At 52.1% G+C, this 20,069-nt stretch overlaps 1 protein-coding gene across 2 annotated transcripts in view; it reads right to left on the minus strand.

Moving 5' to 3' along the window:
- The window catches only part of MYO1D (myosin ID), a 147,864-nt gene that overhangs the window by 66,442 nt on the left and 61,353 nt on the right, over positions 1-20,069 (minus strand). Inside the window, exons 16-17 of one of the 2 annotated variants that reach the window (XM_027711871.2) lie at positions 16,997-17,204; positions 1,106-1,329 (exon numbers count right to left, since the gene is read on the minus strand). In XM_027711871.2, the coding sequence (XP_027567672.1) occupies positions 1,106-1,329; positions 16,997-17,204 (432 nt within the window). Of the gene's footprint in view, positions 1-1,105; positions 1,330-13,533; positions 13,777-16,996; positions 17,205-20,069 lie in introns of those variants that run through there. The other variant, XM_039384018.1, reaches the window with a different exon arrangement.

The raw sequence follows: 20,069 nt of genomic DNA on the forward strand, positions 1-20,069 counted from the left end.
GTAATTGTGCTTATTCTGAAAGCAGGGCTCTCTACCCAGACAGGCTGTGGGTGGATGGATGTCTCTTTTTCAAGAGACAGCTGGGGAAAATAACAAAGCTGACTTGATCTAGAGCTGGTGGTAACCCCTCCTGCAAACAGATGGCTGGATGGGAGATCTCTGACAGCCCCTCCAGCCAACATTTCTTTTGTTCAGCCACTTTCAGAAATTCATAATTTCTCGAACTGGAATTATAACTACTTTGCCTAAAGCTTCCCAGAGAAAAAAGTCACCAGCCTTTAGATACCAGGAGGTTTGATAACGGTACAAACACCTTTTCTGCCCACAGAACATGGGTGACCAGGGGAACATTGCTCAGTTCACTGCAGGAAAACACTGCCTTGCTGCAAGAAGCCAGGAAAATTCCTTTTCTCTTCCCCCTCATCCTAAGCAGCTGCTCTTTCCTTTTAAAACCAAGCAGAAAGGCCAGAAAGGGGCCAAGGAAGGAAATACAACGTCCAGCCTCATTAAATGACTTGGGGCAACCTGGGCTAGTGGAAGGTGTCCCTGCCCATGGCAGGGGTGGAACTGGATGAGTTTTATTGTCCCTTCCACCCAAACCATCTTGTGATTTATTGAGATTCTATGATTTTATTTTATCTTATTTTAATGGAACATTCTAGTGGAAGGTGTCCCTGCCCATGGCAGGGGGTTGGAACAAGATGGTCTTTAAAGTCCCTTCCAACCCAAATCATCCTGTGATTCGATGAGATTCTAAGATTGTATTTTATCTTATTTTATCTTATTTTAATGGAACATTATCTAGTGGAAGGTGTCCCTGCCCATGGCAGGGGGTTGGAACAAGATGATCTATAAAGTCCCTCCCAACTCAAACCATCCTGTGATTCTACACTGGTCATTCACTTGAGAGTTGGACTTGAAGATCCTTGTGGGTCCCTTCCAACACAGAACATTCCGTGACTCAACGATAAATCTCTGAAACAATAAATACCTGCTCGGCCAAACCCACTTCCCCTCTGCCCCCCCGATGCTCTCAGTGCTCTGCCCGAGGTTCCAGGCCCCGGCAGCAGCTGTGGGGTGAGGAGGGCGCAGGTTTGGGGGGTACCTGTGGTAGATGGCCTGCAGGGCCTCCTCGAAGCGCCGCAGCACCTTGGGGGGCGTGGGCCACTGCACGTTCCTGCCGCGGTCCCGCAGCTGCCGCACGTTGTGGAAGCGCCGCGAGACCTCCCGGATGTAGGACTTGACCTTGTAGCGCCGGTAGTGCCGCAGGATGGTCAGCGCTGCCTTCGTCCGCCGGTACCGCAGCCGGGCCAGGGTGCCCCTCCAGACCTGAGCCGGGGGGAAACAGCTTTAGCGAGGAGCAGCAGGATGTTGGTTTGCTTTGCATACTCCTCTGACAGCGACGAAAGCCGCGGGTTTATCTCAAGGGAGGGACTTCCCGAGCCAATCCAGTGAAAACACTGCTGGAGAACACCATCGAGATCCCGGCACGTGGACCTGCTGGAGAGAGTCCAGAGGAGGCCACGGAAATGATCAAAGGGCTGGAGCACCTCTGCCATGGAGAGAGGCTGGGAATGCTGGGGGTGTTCCCTTGGAGAAGAGAAGGCTCCCGGGAGACCTCAGAGCCCCTTCCAGGGCCTAAAGGGCTGGAGAGGGACTGGGGACAAGGGATGGAGGGACAGGACACAGGGAGTGGTTTCCCACTGCCAGAGGGCAGGGTCAGATGGGCTATTGGGAAGGAATTCTTCCCTGTGAGGGTGGGGAGGCCCTGGCACAGGTTGTCCAGAGAAGTTGTGGCTGCCCCTGGATCCCTGGATGTGTCCAAGGCCAGGTTGGACGGGGCTTGGAGCAACCTGGGCTGGTGGAAGGTGTCCCTGCCCATGGCAGGGGGTGGCACTGGATGGCCTTGAAGGTCCTTCCCTTCCAACCCAAACCATCCCATGATTCCTTGCTAATTTACGATCGAGAACAATTATCAAGAAACAATTTTAACTGATTAAAAAAAGCTGGTTTTGAAAATAGTTTGGGAATATCTGTTCTGTGGAAAAGCAACCAAACATGTAAAACAAAGGACATCTCCCTGAGCTTTGGGATGGGGACCAGCTCCACTGGCATCACTGAGAGTTGTGTTTGTGCCTGCAGGGCACAAACCTGGGTTTGAACCTGCAAGGCAGGTTCTGGCCTTCTCCTGGCACCCCATGCCAAGGGGGTGGTGCAGGAAGGTGCTCCACCATGGCAACCACCTCCTGAGGAGAAGCCCCCACACAGGAGGAAGGAGGGCTGGGCAGGGGCAGCTTCCATCCCATCACCAGAGGAACCCAGCTGAGCACTCCCAGGCTGTCACACCTCCCAGGGGATCCCTGCCCTCCTGGACCTGCCCTCCAAAACAACCCACCCAGCCAAGACTGTTTTGCTTCCTTGCAGAATGTCACTGGAGGGGGAACGAGCCTCCTGCACCCACGGGGAGCTTCCCTGCCCTGCCAGCTCATTTCCCTCTTGAGAAACATCCCCCAGCACTGGTGATGACTATCAAGCCTTCTATTTACAGCAGAATTAATTAATTACCCGAGGCAGTTTTCAGCAGACAGTCGCTTGAGGAAGCTGAAGTCAAAGGTTCTCCTGGCAGCTTCCCTGCCAGTGCTGCCATGTGGCTGAGGAAGCTCTGGGCAGCAACCAGAGCAGGGATGGGAGGGGCTGCTTTTCCCCAGACACTCCAAAGAGAAATCGAGATTTTGGGTCCCAAACTTTCAAAACCAGAGGACTTTCTTCATTTAACCTCTGTCTGAGTAACCCCTCCTCATCCTCCTTTCCTCACTGTCCCTGTGTGGGACATCTCCTGTTCCCAACAGGTATGAGCCATGGAGCTCTGGCAGGGCCTGGGGAGTTGCTTCAGCTCCAGGAGGGCTAGAGAGGGGCTTTGGACACAGGGAATGGAGGGGATGGAGGGGCAGGACACAGGGAATGGCTTCCCACTGCCAGAGGGCGGGGATAGATGGGATAGTGGGAAGGAATTGTTGGCTGTGAGGGTGGGCAGGCCCTGGCACAGGTTGCCCAGAGAAGCTGTGGCTGCCCCTGGATCCCTGGAAGTGTCCAAGGCCAGGTTGGACGGGGCTTGGAGCAACCTGGGCTGGTGGAAGGTGTCCCTGCCCAGGGCAGGGGGTGGCACTGGGTGGTCTACAAGGTCTCTTCCAACCCAAAGCACTTTGTGATTCTGAGAACAACCAACACACACAAGGTGACCAAGGGCAATGAGCTCCTTCACAGCCCCAATCCCCACCAGGGCTGCTCTCCAAAGGTGTGGGAATAGAGACCATTGCAGCACTTGAAGAGAAGAGCTGGGGAAGCCAGGCTGGACACGGGACAGGGAAGGGAAGGGTCAGAGCAGGAAGCCCAGAAAGCAGCCCCTGAAAGCAGGGCAGAACCATCACTGCTGCACTGAGCAGACCAACAAACCAGCAGGGAGACAAAGCAGGAGTTACCCAGTGAGCTCAGAACCTGCACCCTGTGTGTGGCTAAAATACTACAGAACACTCTCCTCGTTTATTCCTTGAAGTCATTACACAGACTGAGGGGAAGCAGCACCCCCTGCACCACAGATGCTGTGCTTAGCAGTCACTTTGAGCAGATGTGATTGTGCTTTTAGATCCATCACAAAGAGATCCAAGAGCATCACCAGGGAAAGGGCACCAGAGCTGCTCAGAAGCTCGAGGCCTCCTGCAGCCACAGGATAAACCTGCCTTGCACAGGGCCTGGATTTCACCCAGAGTGTGTGAGGCTGGATTTAAGCTGGCATTCCTCTGTCTGAGGGCAGAACAGGCTCACAAACTCTGGAATTTGACAGAATCACCAACTAGAACCAAATAACTGAGCATTTAAAAAGAGCACTGGAGTAATTTGTGGCCTTTGTTAAAGAAGAGCAAGGAAGCCTTGGATTGTTTGAGATCGTTAAGCAGACTCCTATGAAGAGTCATAAAATGTACCTGTAAGGGATGTATGGGCAATAAGCAGGAGCAACTAGCTAAAAACCTCTTGTTAACTTCTCATTTTTCAATTTAATAAGAACAGAAATGAGGAACAAAGGGATCCAGGTCGCAGAGAAACAGCCTTTGAGTGTTACAAAGGATCTCCAGAAAAGAACCCACAGTAAATCTGTGTAAGCTGATAAAGACTTTGCAGGGCTTCACTTCTGCCAGCTTTCCCTCAAACCATTGTGAACCGGTTTTTAGACACAGAGCAAGGTCTGGATTTCACTGCTCTGGGCTCTGGAGGGAAGTCTCTCGCTGTGGGTCCTCTCTCCACCAGCCAGGACAAAGGCTGAACAGATTGCCCCGATGCTGGATCAGCTGCATCGCCACAGAAAGTGGCTGCACAGCAAGAGGTGTCACAATTTGGCCTCCCAAATCCAATTATCCAGCCCAGGCAATGCCCCCCAGCTACACACAGGGAAGTACTAATGAACAGCACGGCCTCAAATCAAATCAAGTTGTCATCACTGGGTAACTGGATAACCTCCCAGCTCGGCAGGGCCTCCCCAGGAGCCACCACAGCACCTCCTGAAGGTGAGGAGACACTCAAAGGTGAGAACAAACTTCTCCCAGGGAACGGGGGACAAATATTTCCCTGATTAATTGTTTTTCTGGCTTGGTGGTTCTCTGAATGAGCCAGGGCTCATTTCTGCTTCAAGCAGCCCCTCAGTAACTCTGAGCTGCCCGATGGCCCCACAGACACTTCCAGGAACACGGACTGTCCAATCCTATGGACAACAGGAGGCATCAAAGCAGCAAAGTCCTTGTTGTGCAGGCACTTTGTGCACTCTGAGTTGTGCAGTTGTGAGCAGAGGGGCACAGACAAGACAGAGGGGGATCACAGAATCATGGAATCATAGAATGGTTGGGTTGGAAGGGACCTTAAAGCTCATCCAGTGCCACCCCCTGCCATGGGCAGGGACACCTTCCACTAGCCCAGGTTGCTCCAACCTGGCCTTGGACACTTCCAGGGATCCAGGGGCAGCCACAGCTTCTCTGGGCAACCTGTGCCCCAAACCCAACAGAATGACCTGCACATCCAGGGTTTTACTTCCCTTTGCACCCAGGATAACGTCCAGGGGATTTTCACACACAGTTCAGAAGGGATTTAGCAGCTCCCCTGCATCACCCCTCTGAGATCTGACCAACTCTCAGCTTCCACTTCAACCCAGCCACTCCCCACCTGGTGGTTTCAGTAGTTTTTAGCAAATCTTGCAGGGTCTGGGCAAACCAGGCTGGGACAGCAGAGCCCTCATCCCTCCCACAGGCAGGAAGAAATCAATATTCCCCTTCCCCCCTCCTGTGGCTTTCCCTGCTGGTCACCCCGGCTTCCCATGGGAATGAGGCTAAAGATGTCCTTGTCTGACCTCCTGAGGTTGCCCTGACAGCTCCTGAATCCCGAGCCAGCTCCCAGCAAACCTGACAGAGGGGCAGCAGACTCGGAGAGCCGAGTCCAGGGATCTTTCAGGAAAAATCAGCCGCGGGGCAGAACGAGCCTCAAATCAGAGTGACACTGCTGGAACGGCTTCAGCACGAGCTCCAGAGCCATCTGCCTCCTCACAGCTCCCAGTCCCAGCCAGGCACAGCAGGGACAGGACACCAGAGGGATCTGGCAGCATTCCAGGGGGCTGAGGAGGGGGAGATGCGAGCAGGGCACGAGGGAGGGAGTGGGGGAATGTGATGGATCCCCAAAAATCCTGTTTGATGACAGTTTTCAAAGTCATCCAGCCAGGGGCAGACTCCAAAGCAATGGATTCTGTCACTGATTAGCACAGAGCCCTGTGACCAAGCAGGAACAAGGACTGGATTGTCCCCACAAGGGGAGCTGTCCCCACAAGGACACCAGGCAGGGCAGGTGGAGGAAAGGAATAACCAGCACAAGGTGTTGGCTCCACAATGTGCAGGCAGGGAAGGGGCCCACGAGCAAATGATGCACTCAAGAGCAGAGACAGAACTATGATTATATTGGAAACGGAAAGAAAAGGAGCTTTTAGGCTTAAAAAAATAAAATAACCCCCTATGATAAAACAAAAACAACAAAGCAAACAAACATTTCCCCCATCCAGCCCCCACCCACGGTCTCTTCTCATCTCTTTCAACACCTTTGCCTTCTCTGTGTTTCATCCTCCTGAAGGTCAGGGGAAGAAAAATTAAGAGGGCAAGTGCAATTAGGAATAAAGGGCCAGGAGAAGGGATAGAGAGAAAGGAGAAGCTTGGAAAAATTAAGTCTGAACACCATAAATTCAGCTGAAAATGTTGAACATTACAAAGAGTATTTATTTCTACAGCTGCTTCTAGTAAGAGAGTTCCTTGCTGTTCCTGCTTCCCTCTCAAGAGGTGATCCCAGAGGTGATCCCAGAGGTGATCCCAGAGGTGATCCCAGAGGTGATCCCAGTGGTGATCCCACTCCTCCCAGTGCAGCAGAACTGAGACTTGCACAGAAAGAACCAAACCATTCACCCAAACCAGGAGTCACATCCCAGCTTAGGGGAAGCACTGACTGATTTTTTTTTTTGATGAAGTATGTTTAATTCACGTGGGTTTTGATTAAAATTTAATAAATTAAGTGTCAGATGACTGGCAGGGGAGATCTGAACGTGCCTTTAGAATCAGCATAAAAACCTCAGTGAGCTTCCAGCAAAGTTTCTGAGATGAAAGAAGCCTCACACAGCTCACGTCCATCACCTCAGCACCACATAAATCCTGCACACCAATCCAGGCACATTGCAGGCTGCCTCCAAGCTCTGGATTCCCCATTAAAAAAAGGGGGGGGGGGAAGGAAGAGAGAGAGGAAAACAATGCCATGGGCCCTGCAGAACACAGGGGAAGCCAGCAGAGCAGCCAGGGTGGGCCCAGAGCGATGGGATTGCCTCTCCTGCACATCTTCCATGGAAAAAGGGATAATCTAGATTTGACCTAAATGCTGCAAACTCTGCAAACACAGAGAAAACCCACACAGCCCCCAGTCCAAACACACGAGCAAGCAAACCAATGCCCAGAATCCAAAACAAACCCAGCCTGTCTAAATGAAACCCCAGTGTTGGATTTCTGAGCAGTTCTGCAAGGAACCAACCCTTGGAAAAAACTCCTTCCCGCCCCACACACCTCCTCTCCCAGTCCATATTTCATGTGCCCCTGCCCAGGCTGCCCCTGCAGGCAGCCAAGCTGGGAAGAATAAACCAAAAGCCCATCATTCACAGTGGCAGGAACCTCCCTGCCCAGCTTTAAAGGCTCTCACACGGGCAGGGTGATTAAATATTTACGTCCCACACGCTGGGGCGGCCCCGGCGCTGGGTAAATGTTCAATCCCAGCAAGCTTTAATTACCCCAGCCCTGATTGCTTCCAGAGGGTCATCTCCCAGGGCAGGGGGGTGATGGAGTGGCTCCCACCCCCCTCAGCACCCACTGCCTACATCCACACCCCTCAGTTTGTCATCTGCCTTTTCCCCATTGGAGTGAATTCAGATCCCACTGGAGGGAAATGGTTTAAATCCAAGCCTCAACAACCAGGAATCAAGAATATCCTGAGCTGGAAGGAGGTCACCGAGTCCAAACCCTGGCTCTGCCCAGGACACCCCAACAATCCCACCCTGTCCCTCAGAGCATTGTCCAAACCCTCCCAGAGCTCTGGCAGCCTTGGGGCTGTGCCCACTGACCCTTCCATGGAAGGGAGACGTTGGGAATAAAGAGAGAACTTCATATAAACAGCTGAGAACTGCCAAAGGTCCTGGATCGGGAAGCACAGAAGTTTGCAGTCACCAGAACAAGGCTGCTGCCATCAGAAGGAGGCAGGAACCTTCTCTCATCCCATGAAAATTCAAGGTAGAGGTTTTCATGCTGAAGATATGGAACTACAGGTCAGTCCATCCTCTGCAGCTTTTATTGCTGGCAAAGGCTGCCAAGGACAACCAGAAGCACAGAACAATCTCCAAACACGGAGAAATGGAATTAGCTGGGCCACTTCTTGTGGGAAGGGAGGACTGGGAGAGGATGTGACAGACATCCAGAGTCACAGAATCCCAGAATGGTTTGGGTGGGAAGGGACCTTGTAGACCACCCAGTCCCACCCCTGCCATGGGCAGGGACACCTTCCACCAGCCCAGGTTGCTCCAAGCCCCGTCCAACCTGGCCTTGGACACTTCCAGGGATCCAGGGGCAGCCACAGCTGCTCTGGGCAACCTGTGCCAGGGCCTCCCCACCCTCCCAGGGAAGGATTTCTCCCAATATCCCATCTAACCTGCCCTCTGGCAGTGGGGAGCCATTCCCCCTGCACTCCAATCCCTTGTCCTGGGTCCCTCTCCAGCTTCACAATGGAAGTGACGCTGGAAGTCCCTCTCCAGCTTTCCTCTCCTTCACAAGTTCCTTCCCTGCCAGTCCTGAGTGAAATCCTGCCTCAGCAGGGCAGGGATGAGCAGCTCTGCCATGGACTGGCAGCTGCAAGGACACAAACAGCCAGAGCTCTGCATCCTGGGCTCAGCTGAGCTCCCCGAAGGTGGCCGTGAATCCCAAAAGCTGCTGTCACCTGTCTGCCAATGCCAGGGAAGAGACACCCAGGAGGTGTTAGGGAATAGGAAAAACCATTCCCAGCTCACATCATCCCAACCCCAAATATCCAAAGGGACTGGGGAAGTGTTAAGGAGACATCTGGCCCTGCTGCTGTGCTCCTGAGGCACGGGCTGGCCTTGGGCACTCCTGGAGACAGGACTGTGCTCTCCATGGCCCTCCAGTCTGACACAGCACAGCAGCTGCCACAGTTTAAAAACCTGGAGGGAGAAAACCAGACCCTACATCTCTTGAGTGAAGAAACCCTACATCTGTAAGTAAAGAAATCCCACATTTATTTAGTTTAGAAACCCTGCAACTATTGAGGGAGAAACCCAAACCCTCCATCTGTTGGTGAAGAAGCCAAACCCTCCATGTATTGAGTGAGGCAGCTGAGGATTCAGCCCTGCTCTGTTAAAAGCCTTTCTGGAACAAAGCAGATCCAGGGAAAACAGAGCCAAGCAAAGGCCTAGAAAATCTTACTCCCCTTCATCTAAAGGACACAAACAGCACTGAGACATGTCCTGGTGCTGGGGATGAGAGTTTTGAGTCACAGGGGAAAATAAATGGGATCCAGAAATACTTGAGCAAACACAAAGCAATCACTCCACACTCACTTTTGCCACAAAGCCCCACAACCAGCACAACTGACAAACTCCCCCCCACAGACTGGGAATTTTTTTCCTGTTGGGATTGAGGAGCCTCACAGAAGTGCTCTGTGCATCTCTGCCTTCTTCTAGGCCCCGCTCACGTGACCCTGGGATTGTTACCATCCCTCTAAACTCAGATTTTTTCCAAGTTCAGGTCACTGAGTGCTATTTGTGCTTGTTGCACTTCATTGACAGCACACTGGCAGTGCTGTTACACCTTGAACGGGGCTTAAGGACACCCTGAGGTGCAGCAGAGCAGAACCTTTTAAAAGATGAAAAGCTCAGGCACGAGGGAAACTCATGAGAACAACGTGGAAGCAGCAGCAGCAACGGCTGCAGAATCTGCTCTTCCCAATTTGTCTGTGACACACATGGATGAGCCAGGAAAAAAATCCTCTCCAGCTGCAAAAGGCTGAGATGGAACCTGAAATAATTCACAAGCTCAGAAGCACAAGGGGTTTGTTTAACCAGCTCAAAGCACAAACATTCTCTGATGGTGGCAACAGGCTCAGGGAAGAGTTGGGGGGGTTTCTTTGTGTTGTTTTTTTCCCCATGTGCATTGGAGGCAACAAACCAGGTTTTGAGGGGACCCCAACAGCCCTGAAGCTCCAAGTCCCCAAGCTGGGACACAAGACCCCAGAACAGGCTGTTTCCCTGCTCTCCATGCTCTGCTGGACCACCTCTCACACAGTGATGCAGACCCACAGCACCCATCTCCTCCTCCCCAGCCCAACCACAAACAGGTATTCACATTTATTTAGGTCAGAGTGTGTTTCCACAGCATTTCTTGGAGCAGAAGAAGGACAATAAGAAGGTATCCAGGTGTCCCCAGGCACCTACTGAAAGGGCAGGGTCCAACTCTCCTGCTTTTCCCCCACGGGCATGTCCCCAATTCTCCTTTTTCCCAGCATGACTGAAGGCAGGGGAGGTGCTTGTGGGGCTGAACTGGCAGGAAGTTCTCTTTCGTTTTTTGGTAGGAGGTGGGAGGTTTTCTATTTGTTTTGGTATTTCTGGGGGTGGGCACGGTGGTTTTTTGCCTCAGTTCATTCCCTGGAAGCAGACAAGGGATGTTCCTGGCCCAGGGAAGGGGAGCAGTGTGGGGTCAGTCACTGAGGACCAGCTGGGAGAAGCAGCCCAGGGGACAGAGCCAGCCTTGGTCCCTCCCAGCTCCTCTGGAAGGAGCCTCAGCACCTCCTGTCCCAGCTCCTCCTGCCAAAGCCTCCGCAGATCAAAGCCTGGGCTCAGGGTGCAAACCCACAGCTCAGCAGAGGCCCGTTCCCACTCCCAGGCAGCACCCAGCATGGAAAACGCCTGGAATGGGGAGGCAAGTGCCCTGCACCCCCTTCTTCACGTGGGGCAGCGACCCGAGGACCCATCAGATCGTTCCTGCCCCTCCAGAACCTGCCAGGAAACACTTCCCGAGGCCACGCGGGAGCTTCCCCGTGTGCTGCTGCTCCCCCGGTGCCCGGGGGCTCCCGGGCTGGAGAGGAGAGGGAAGGTGGGACACGAAATGGTGTCACATCAGCCACGGCTTGGGTGGGCTGGGGGGTGGGGCCGTGGTGAGGCAGCTCCCGAGCCTCTCCGGAGAGATCCGGGCACCGCGGACACCTCGGGATGCCCGTGGAACGTCGGGGTGCCCCCGGAATGTCGGGATGCCCCCGGAATGTCGGGATGCCCCCGGAATGTCGGGGTGCCCCCGGAATGTCGGGATGCCCACGGAATGTCGGGGTGCCCCCGGAATGTCGGGGTGCCCCCGGAATGTCGGGATACCCCCGGAATGTGCCTTCCAGCCCCGGGCTGTGTCCCAGGAGGAGCTGGGCTCGCACAGGGACATTCCCGCTGCCCCCGCTCCAGGCGGGAAGATTCCAGGAGCGATTCCCGCGTGCGGCTGTGCCGGGCTGATTAAATGACCCCGACCCGGTGCAGGGAATGCCAGGACAGGATCCATCAGCAGGGAATGCCAGGACAGGATCCATGAGCAGGGAATGCCAGGACAGGATCCATCAGCAGGGAATGCCAGGACAGGATCCATGAGCAGGGAATGCCAGGACAGGATCCATCAGCAGGGAATGCCAGGGACAGGATCCATGAGCAGGGAATGCCAGGACAGGATCCATGAGCAGGGAATGCCAGGACAGGATCCATCAGCAGGGAATGCCAGGGACAGGATCCATGAGCAGGGAATTCCAGGGACAGGATCCCTCGGCAGGGAATTCCAGGGACAGGATCCCTCGGCAGGGAATTCCAGGGACAGGATCCCTCGGCAGGGAATTCCAGGGACAGGATCCCTCGGCAGGGAATTCCAGGGACAGGATCCCTCGGCAGGGAATTCCAGGGAGAGGATCCCTCGGCAGGGAATTCCAGGGACAGGATCCATCGGCAGGGAATGCCAGGGACAGGATCCATCGGCAGGGAATGCCAGGACAGGATCCATCCCCGGGGCCGCCCGTGCCGCTCCCGCCCGAACAAAGCCGTGCCCGGCTGATGAGCAGCGGGAACCATTCCACGGGCAGGGAAAGCAGCGGAGCTCAGGGCAGCTCTCCTTTATTTTTTGTTTCTCCATTTGCATTCCCGGTGACAATCCCAGAGCTGGCAGGAGCACAGGTTACAGCAAATAAAGCACCACGTGGGAGTGGGGCTTTTTAATGATTTTTAATTATTTATTTTAATATTATTTTTATTATGTCTTTTTAGAATATTTTTATTTTTAATTTTTATATTATTTATTTTATGCTATTATTTTTTATTTTTGTTTATTTTTATATTTAAATTATTTTTTAATTTTCCTTATTAACATTACAGCTGCTCCATTTGCACTCATGGGGACAATCCCAGAGCTTCCAGGACCACGGGTACAGCAAATAAAGCACCACGTGGGAGTGCTGCTTTTTATATTATTTATTTTGTCACATTTTATTTTAAAATTATTTTTATTTTTAAAAATTTATTATTTTATTTCATTATTTTTCTTTTTTTTTTAATTTTTTTCCCCTCATTTATATCAGAGCTGCTCCATTTGCATTCACAGTGACAATCCCAGAGCTGGCAGGAGCACAGGTACAGCAAATAAAGCACCACGTGGGTGTGGTGCTTTTTTTATTATTTTTATTATTTATTTTAACATTATTTTATTATTTATATTTCATTTATTTTTATTAGATATATTTTTAATTATTTTATTTTTAATTTTTAAATTATTTTTTCGTTATCATTTATTTTTCATTTTCCTTATTAGCATCAGAGCTGCTCCATTTGCATTCACAGTGAGAATCCCAGAGCTGGCAGGAGCACAGGTACAGCAAATAAAGCACCACGAGGGACTGGCGCTTTTAAATTATTTTTTATTATTTCTATTTTATTTATTTTTATTATTTTTATTTTTAATTATTTTATCTTTTAATTTTTTTTCCTTATAATTTATTTTTCATTTTCCTTATTAACATCCGAGCTGCTCCATCTGCATTCCCGGTGACAACCCCAGAGCTGGCAGGAGCACAGGTACAGTGAATAGAGCCCCCCGAGGGGGCTGTGAGGTCTCAGCTGGGGGTTCCAGAGTGCCCCCAGTGGTGTCCCCGCTGCCACACGGGGTTTGTGACCCCGGGCACGGCTCCCACTTGCTGAATTCTCCCGGAGCCAGCGAGTTGGCACAGCTCAATCCCATCCCATCTGCTCCCTGACTGGGCTGGGCTGAGGGAAAACCACAGCCTGCAATCTCCCTGACACTTAGCACGGAGAAAAGAGCAGTGCAGGACATGAACCTAAAGGAGGAGACATCAGGGAGACGTGGAACAAAAGCAAGGGAAATTCTCTCTTTAAACCAGAAGTCAGTTTAACTCAGTGGAACTCCTGAGCAGCACTAAACAGAGGAAGCAGCACCCCTTGGAGGGTGAAGGGTCGCTCACTGAAGGGAATTCCTGCCCCCCTTCTGGAAAGCCTCAGGAGGTTTTGGGGAGAATAAGCCACAGAACGCGTTTCATTAGGAAAATGAGTCTGATCATTAAAAGGCACCAAGAAACAGAGCTGCTAAATGTGGATTCTGCCACTTACCCCATTCCTGTGCAGGGGGGAGCAATGCTGGGATCAGCTGCTGGGAGGCTGAGCCTTCATCTGCCCCAGCCCCTGTCACACACTGCCCACTGTCACCATCTCAGCTCCATCTCTCCCTTCTCCTAAACTCAAATCTGAGGAACTCCAACGCAACCAAAGGCTGAACTACTGGAGAGAAAATCAAATCCTCCTTGATGTGCTCACAGTTTGCCTCCCCCAGTCTTGGGTGCTCACAGGCAAAACCACAGGGCACAAAAAGGTGCAAAGAATTAAATTTTTGTGTGAGTTTTTTAATGAACAATTGCAGAGGACAGAAATTTAGAGACAGACAAGACTTCCTTGGTGCTTTCAGAGCACAGAGAGGGCCTGGTCAGAGCCCTCCTCTGATGGGATTTGTGATCTGTGACTACTGACTGTTCCTTTTCCAGTCTCCAACGGCCCCATCTGCCGGCAGCAAACACGGGAGGGATCCCAGACAGAGCTGGGGGGAGAGCAGGGACACAGGAGACACCCTGAAAGTGGAGACAAACTCGAGCATTTCTCAGATGAATTTGACCCTTACAAGGTATCTAATTCCTACCTCAGACATCAGCCCAACATTCTTCTGTTGATGGGTTGTTTAATAAGCATTTATTGATTTGTTAAGTGTTCCTTGTTTTAATTGCAAGTTCCAAGACTCTTAAACAACTTCCCTGCATCCCTTTGTGTTCGAGAGCTTGGCTGAGGAATATTCAGGATAAGCAGAGAGGGCTGAGCTACAGGAAAGGAGCTCTGGCCACCCCGATTTCTTCAGAGCCCTCAGCACTGTGACCACTTGAGGAGCTCGTCTCATCCCCCAAAATCCTTTGTGAGGTAGAGTCAGAACCCCACTGGAGGTTCTCACAGAGCAGTAACAAAAAGCTGTCTCCACGTTCTACTTCCAGTACTTTGTGCAAAAGAAAAAGCCTCGTGTTAGTCCCTGCCCACTGCAGGGAGAGGAGGACACAGGGCAGGGGGGTTTGGGAAGCCACGGGACAATTGCACCAGCAATTCAACTCCTGTCACTGTTGCTGTTGCAACAACAGAACCCCAAACAGCACCACAGTCACTCTACACATGACCCAGCACAGCTGATGCCACACAAAACCACTACAGCAAAATCTCTTGTGGAACCAGAGTTGATCCATTATTCCTCATCTGGTACTTCTAGGGGCAAAAAATCCTGAGCCCTGCTCTCCTCCAGGGTCCAGCCCAGTCCAGATCCCAGCCCAGACTGTGTAATCCTGATCTTTGCAGCAAAGCCACAAAGCTGAGTTGCTGTTAAAGCTGTGCCTCTCCCTGGGTGGATCTGAAGCAATCACCAGCTTCCCCAGCACTGACAGCCTTTGAAATGACCCCCCAGTAACTGCACCTTGCCCTTTCCAAAAAGGTCACCTCTCAATCCCTCAGTGGTTCCATGAGAAAAGCAGGGTCCCCTGGCAGCAAGGTGTCCCCCCTGCAGCTTTATCCGAGGAGGAGCTCGTTACCTCACCCTGTTCTGCTGCAGCAAAAGGAGACTCTGGGTTCATGGTGTGGCCCAGTGACCCCCTGGATGCAGCAAAGGAGACCAACGTGCTCACCCAGTGGCTGCAGGGAGGAAACTTCTCCTGGAAACCAGGGAGAGCACGGGGGAGGCCCAGCTGATGATCCACAAACACCTCCTGGGATGTGTGAGGGGCCCCACAGACCAGCCCCAGGTCACCCCAAAGGAATAACTCAGATCAGGCTTCTGGAAAAGTGTGCTGCTCTTTCCAGGGAAGAGACCTGGAAGATGATGATGATGATGATGAGTATCCAAGAAAGGGGTGGTGAAGCTCAGCAGCAGGACCCTGCTGAAAACAGGGAAGAAAACTCTGGACCACAAAGCCCAGAGACGGGCAGGGCCCACATCCTGCACAGCCTGAGCTTGGCACGTCCATAAAACCTCATCACACCCAAAATGACAGAATTCCTTCCTAAACACAAACCATTCAGCACAACAAACACCAACAGAGACCAACCCTGGGCTTGACACTTTCTGCTCCCATACTGGTCAAACTGGTTGGCTTTCCAGAAAGGGAATCCCATCCAAGGCACTGCAAACCCCACAGATGGGGGTGTGCACAGGACTGTTGGAGCTTGCAGTGGGGAACTGCTGCTTCGGGCCCTCAAACTTCCCCAGGACTGAGACAGTGCATCAGGTTTAGAGAGTTTGTGCAAACCTGTGTTACCTGCAGAGCTTCAGAGGGAGTCTCTGCTCTGTGAGGTTTTTACACCCACATGTCAGCAGTTTCTCTTTGTGATGGACAGAAAGGGGTTCAGAAGTTCCAAGAACGACAAAGAAAATACACATTCTAAAAAACACATTTCTAAAAATCTTGAACTAATCAACAACCCCTGCAGTTGGGACAGTCAGTCCCACCACCTCTGCTCTTGGCCAGACAGATCTCACTCATACAGACACAGATTTGAGCAAATGCTAAAACCAGAGAATCACAGGATAGTTTGGGTTGGAAGGGACATTAAAGCTCATCCAGTTCCACCCCCTGCCATGGGCAGGGACACCTTCCACCAGCCCAAATTGCTCCAAGCCCTGTCCAACTGGGCCTTGGACACTTCCAGGGATCCAGGGGCAGCCACAGCTTCTCTGGGCAACCTGTGCCAGGGCCTCCCCACCCTCACAGGCAACAATTCCTTCCCAATACACCCCATCTAACCCTGCCCTCTGGCAGTGGGAAGCCATTCCCTATGTCCTGTCCCTCCAGGCCCTTGTCCAAGTCCCTCTCATGCAGTCCATGTGTAAGGGTGATGCACAACAGAGGCTGGGATGGGTTTACACGTGGGACAGTTCATCAGTGGCTCTGTGATGGCCTCGATCACCCTGGGGACGCAGGGAAAAATCTTTAAGGTCCCTTCCAATCCAACCCCTTCTGGGATTCTGTGTTTCAGCCACAAAAGTCCCTGAAGCTCCCAGGCACCTCGTTTCCACAGAGGAAAGAGTGAGTTTTTTGATCAGTAACCAACATTGTTTCAGGTGCTGGAGCTCACAGCACATCCCACCTCACCAAGGCCTCAGGAAGAAGCACTGAGACATGTCCTGGTGCTGGGGATGAGAGTTTTGACTCACAGGGGAAAATAAATGGGATCCAGAAATACTTGAGCAAACACAAAGCAATCACTCCACACTCACTTTTGCCACAAAGCCCCACAACCAGCACAACTGACAAACTCCCCCCCACAGACTGGGAATTTTTTTCCTGTTGGGATTGAGGAGCCTCACAGAAGTGCTCTGTGCATCTCTGCCTTCTTCTAGGCCCCGCTCACGTGACCCTGGGATTGTTACCATCCCTCTAAACTCAGATTTTTTCCAAGTTCAGGTCACTGAGTGCTATTTGTGCTTGTTGCACTTCATTGACAGCACACTGGCAGTGCTGTTACACCTTGAACGAGGCTTAAGGACACCCTGAGGTGCAGCAGAGCAGAACCTTTTAAAAGATGAAAAGCTCAGGCACGAGAGAAACTCATGAGAACAACGTGGAAGCAGCAGCAGCAACGGCTGCAGAATCTGCTCTTCCCAAGAAGGGCTCAGTGCAGGCACAGAGAGCACCACCTAAGAGAGCCTTAAAACCCCCCCAGGCAGTGACCAAACCGGGGCAGCCTCGGCCCTTCTGCGAGCGAGCCCAGAGAGGCAAAACCAGGTGTTTTAATGACCCTGAGCCGAGCTTTGAGCTTTACCTTCTGCAGGAAGAGGACGATCCTGACGAGCATCTTGGCGTGCAGCTCCTCCAGGGTGAACAGCGTGCGGGGCGTGCGGATGAAGAGCTTGGTCTTGCCGTAGGCCACGTCGTGCTGGAAGCCGTGGCACTCGATGAGCTTCCGCACGGCCTCCTTGTCCGAGGGCAGGTCGTGGTTTGGCCACGTGAATTCCGAGATCATCTTGTACCTGGGGAGACAAGGGACGAGTTACGGATGGAGAAGCGTCGCTGAGGTCCCCAATGAGGCCAACCTTCAATGGCTTTAGGACTGACTCAAACGGATTATAGAACAGAGAATCAGAGAATCAGCTGGGTTGGAAGGGACCTCTGAGATGATCAAGTCCAACCCTTGATCCAACCCCGCTGTGGTTCCCAGCCCATGGCACTGATGCCACATCCAGTCTCTTTTTAAAAATCTCCAGGGATGGAGAATCCCCCCCTTCCCTGGGCAGCCCATTCCAATGGCTGAGCACCCTCTCTGCAAAGAAATTCTTTCTAATATCCAACCTAAACCTCCCCTGGCACAGCTGAAGACCCAGCCCTCTTGTCTTGCTGAGAGTTGCCTGGGAAAAGAGACCAACCCCTCCCTGGCTCCCCCCTCCTGTCAGGGAGTTGCAGAGAGTGAGGAGGTCTCCCCTGAGCCTCCTCTTCTCCAGGCTGAGCCCCCCCAGCTCCCTCAGCCTCTCCTCCCAGCACTTGTGCTCCAGTCCCTTCCCCAGCCTTGTTGCTCTCCTCTGGACCTGCTCCAGCCCCTCCATGTCCTTCCTGAGCTGAGGGCCCAGAGCTGGACACAGCACTCCAGGGGTGGCCTCACCAGTGCTGAGTCCAGGGCAAGAATCACTTCCTTGGACCTGTTGGCCACCCTGTTCCTGAGCCAGGCCAGGATCCATTGGCCTTCTTGGCCACCTGGGCACACTCTGGCTCCTGTTCAGCTTCTTGTCAATCCAAACTCCCAGGTCCCTCTCTGATAGAGAAGAGCCTCAAGATGCTCTCTGGGGGAATCATGATCCTCAAAATCCAAGAAAAACGAATATAAGAGGTTTTGTGAGAAGCTGGAAAAGAATGCTGGGAGGAGCTCATCTCATCAGCACTGAGCTGATGCAACAGGACAAACCTCAGCACTGGCCTCCTGCAGGTCTGGCAGTTCCATTATTCACACTTAGCATACAATTTTAATTTTGGGGTTTTTTTGTGAGAAAGGAAAGCTTTGGTTTGCTCACACTCGGCATCAGAAGCCACCTGCAACCAGTGGCTTTGTCAGAAAACCCAGATTTAAAAATTCTGCACTTTGGGAGCCAAAGTTCTGACAGACTCTGTCTCTTCCCCCAGCAGCTGCCCCTCGACTGCCCCAGTCTGTGCAACCACCACCCCTGCCCTGGAGCTGTGGGTCAGCCATTCCTCCCATCCTCCCCCTCCAAACCCCTTTTCCCACTACAGAAAACACAGGTTGGAACCAGGAGAACTACAAATCAAACACAAAGTATGAGGATCAGCCCCAGCCCTCTGTAAGATCTCCCAGCCCTGCAAAGTGCTGATTAGCTGAACAGGCCTTTGCAAAAAAAAGCAACAACAAATTTTCTGCACCAGATTTATGGGCATAATAAAAACTGTAATAGACACGTTCCCTGCAATAGGAGCCACGTTCATGTTCTAAATAAAACAAGCACGGAGCGATCACAGCCACTTCTCACTTAAAAGCCCCCAAGCCCAGCCAAGCATTAATTTCAATGTTTCAGACATTCAGAACTCTCAGCTACACTTAAACAGCCACACAATCAGCCTTTTCCTGGGGGTGAGGGCACTGCAGGAGGTGCTGAACAGGCTGAAATAAGCCTGGAAGGAAACACATCTCAGTGTCACGTTCATTCATCAAATTAGCCCTTGGAATATCCTGTGGAACAGGGGGAAATGGAGGTGCACACTGAACAGGGAACACCATCAGGTTACAGGGAGCTCACTGATTAATAAGGAGCCCTATAAAACCCCTCTTCAGACTCACAGAAGAAGATTGTGCACGTGCACTTGGCTGGCAAAAGCATCAACACTGCACATGGGTTCCCCTCCCTGCTCCCATCAGGAAAATGTTCCTGCGAGAATTCAGTCACTGGGAAAATCTTTCACCTTGAGACAAATATGTTGGAAAAATTACAAATAAAGAGCCAAGCAGGGTGGGAGTGCAACCCCCAGGGCTGGGAAACAGGCTGGGAACCAGGGTATGGACCAGGCTGGGAACACGACTATGGACCAGGCCATGGACCAGCCTATGGACCAGGCTCCGAGCCAGGCCTGTCCTGCCAAGGGGAGCAGGAGAGAGGGATGTCAGAGAGCTGGAAACCTGCCCCAAATGTTAAATCCTCTTCCTCCTTTCCAACAAACCCCCCTATGGCACCCAAAGACACCCCGAGGCCACTGGCCCCCCTCCCTGTGTCCCACAGGCGCTGGGACATCCCGTCCCTCCGGCTGGTCCCGTCCCTCCCACGTGTCTCCCAATGCCAGGACTCCCTCCCCACAGCTCCAGCACGGCCTGGCTGCCACAGCCACTCACAGTGCCAGCCTGGCTGCTAATTATAGTGAGGCAGAACCCAGAATAAACCTGCTCACTGCCACCACAGCCCTGCCCTGGCCTGCCTGCACATCCCACAGCTTCCAAGGCACTCACACACTGAGCATCCATTTCCAACCATCTGCCTGAAACCCAATCAGCATTATTTTGGATAGTGAGTTATATATTAAACCAAGAGAACCCATCCCATCCATGGAAGGCAACACATGTGGCACCTGACTGGAAGATGCAGTGAAGGCACAACATCTCCTGATCCAGCTGAAAGTATCCAGATCTCACTTTCTACAAATTGGTGAGGGCAGCCTGGCTTGCACAGAGCCCAAAGAGTTTTTTTCATTTCAAGGGAAGTTAAAAAAGACATTTATTAATGGTCTTGACTGTGCTTCACTTCATTCCTACTGGAAGAGGGGAGATACCAACTCCCTCACAGGATTTAGGGCCAAACAGCAACAAACTCTTCTACAGAAAGGAAAGTTATGTTTTATATACA

Source organism: Pipra filicauda, unplaced genomic scaffold (genome assembly GCF_003945595.2).
Source record: "Pipra filicauda isolate LSUMZ 115617 unplaced genomic scaffold, ASM394559v2 scaffold336_size1087642_pilon, whole genome shotgun sequence".
Taxonomy (NCBI): domain Eukaryota; kingdom Metazoa; phylum Chordata; class Aves; order Passeriformes; family Pipridae; genus Pipra; species Pipra filicauda.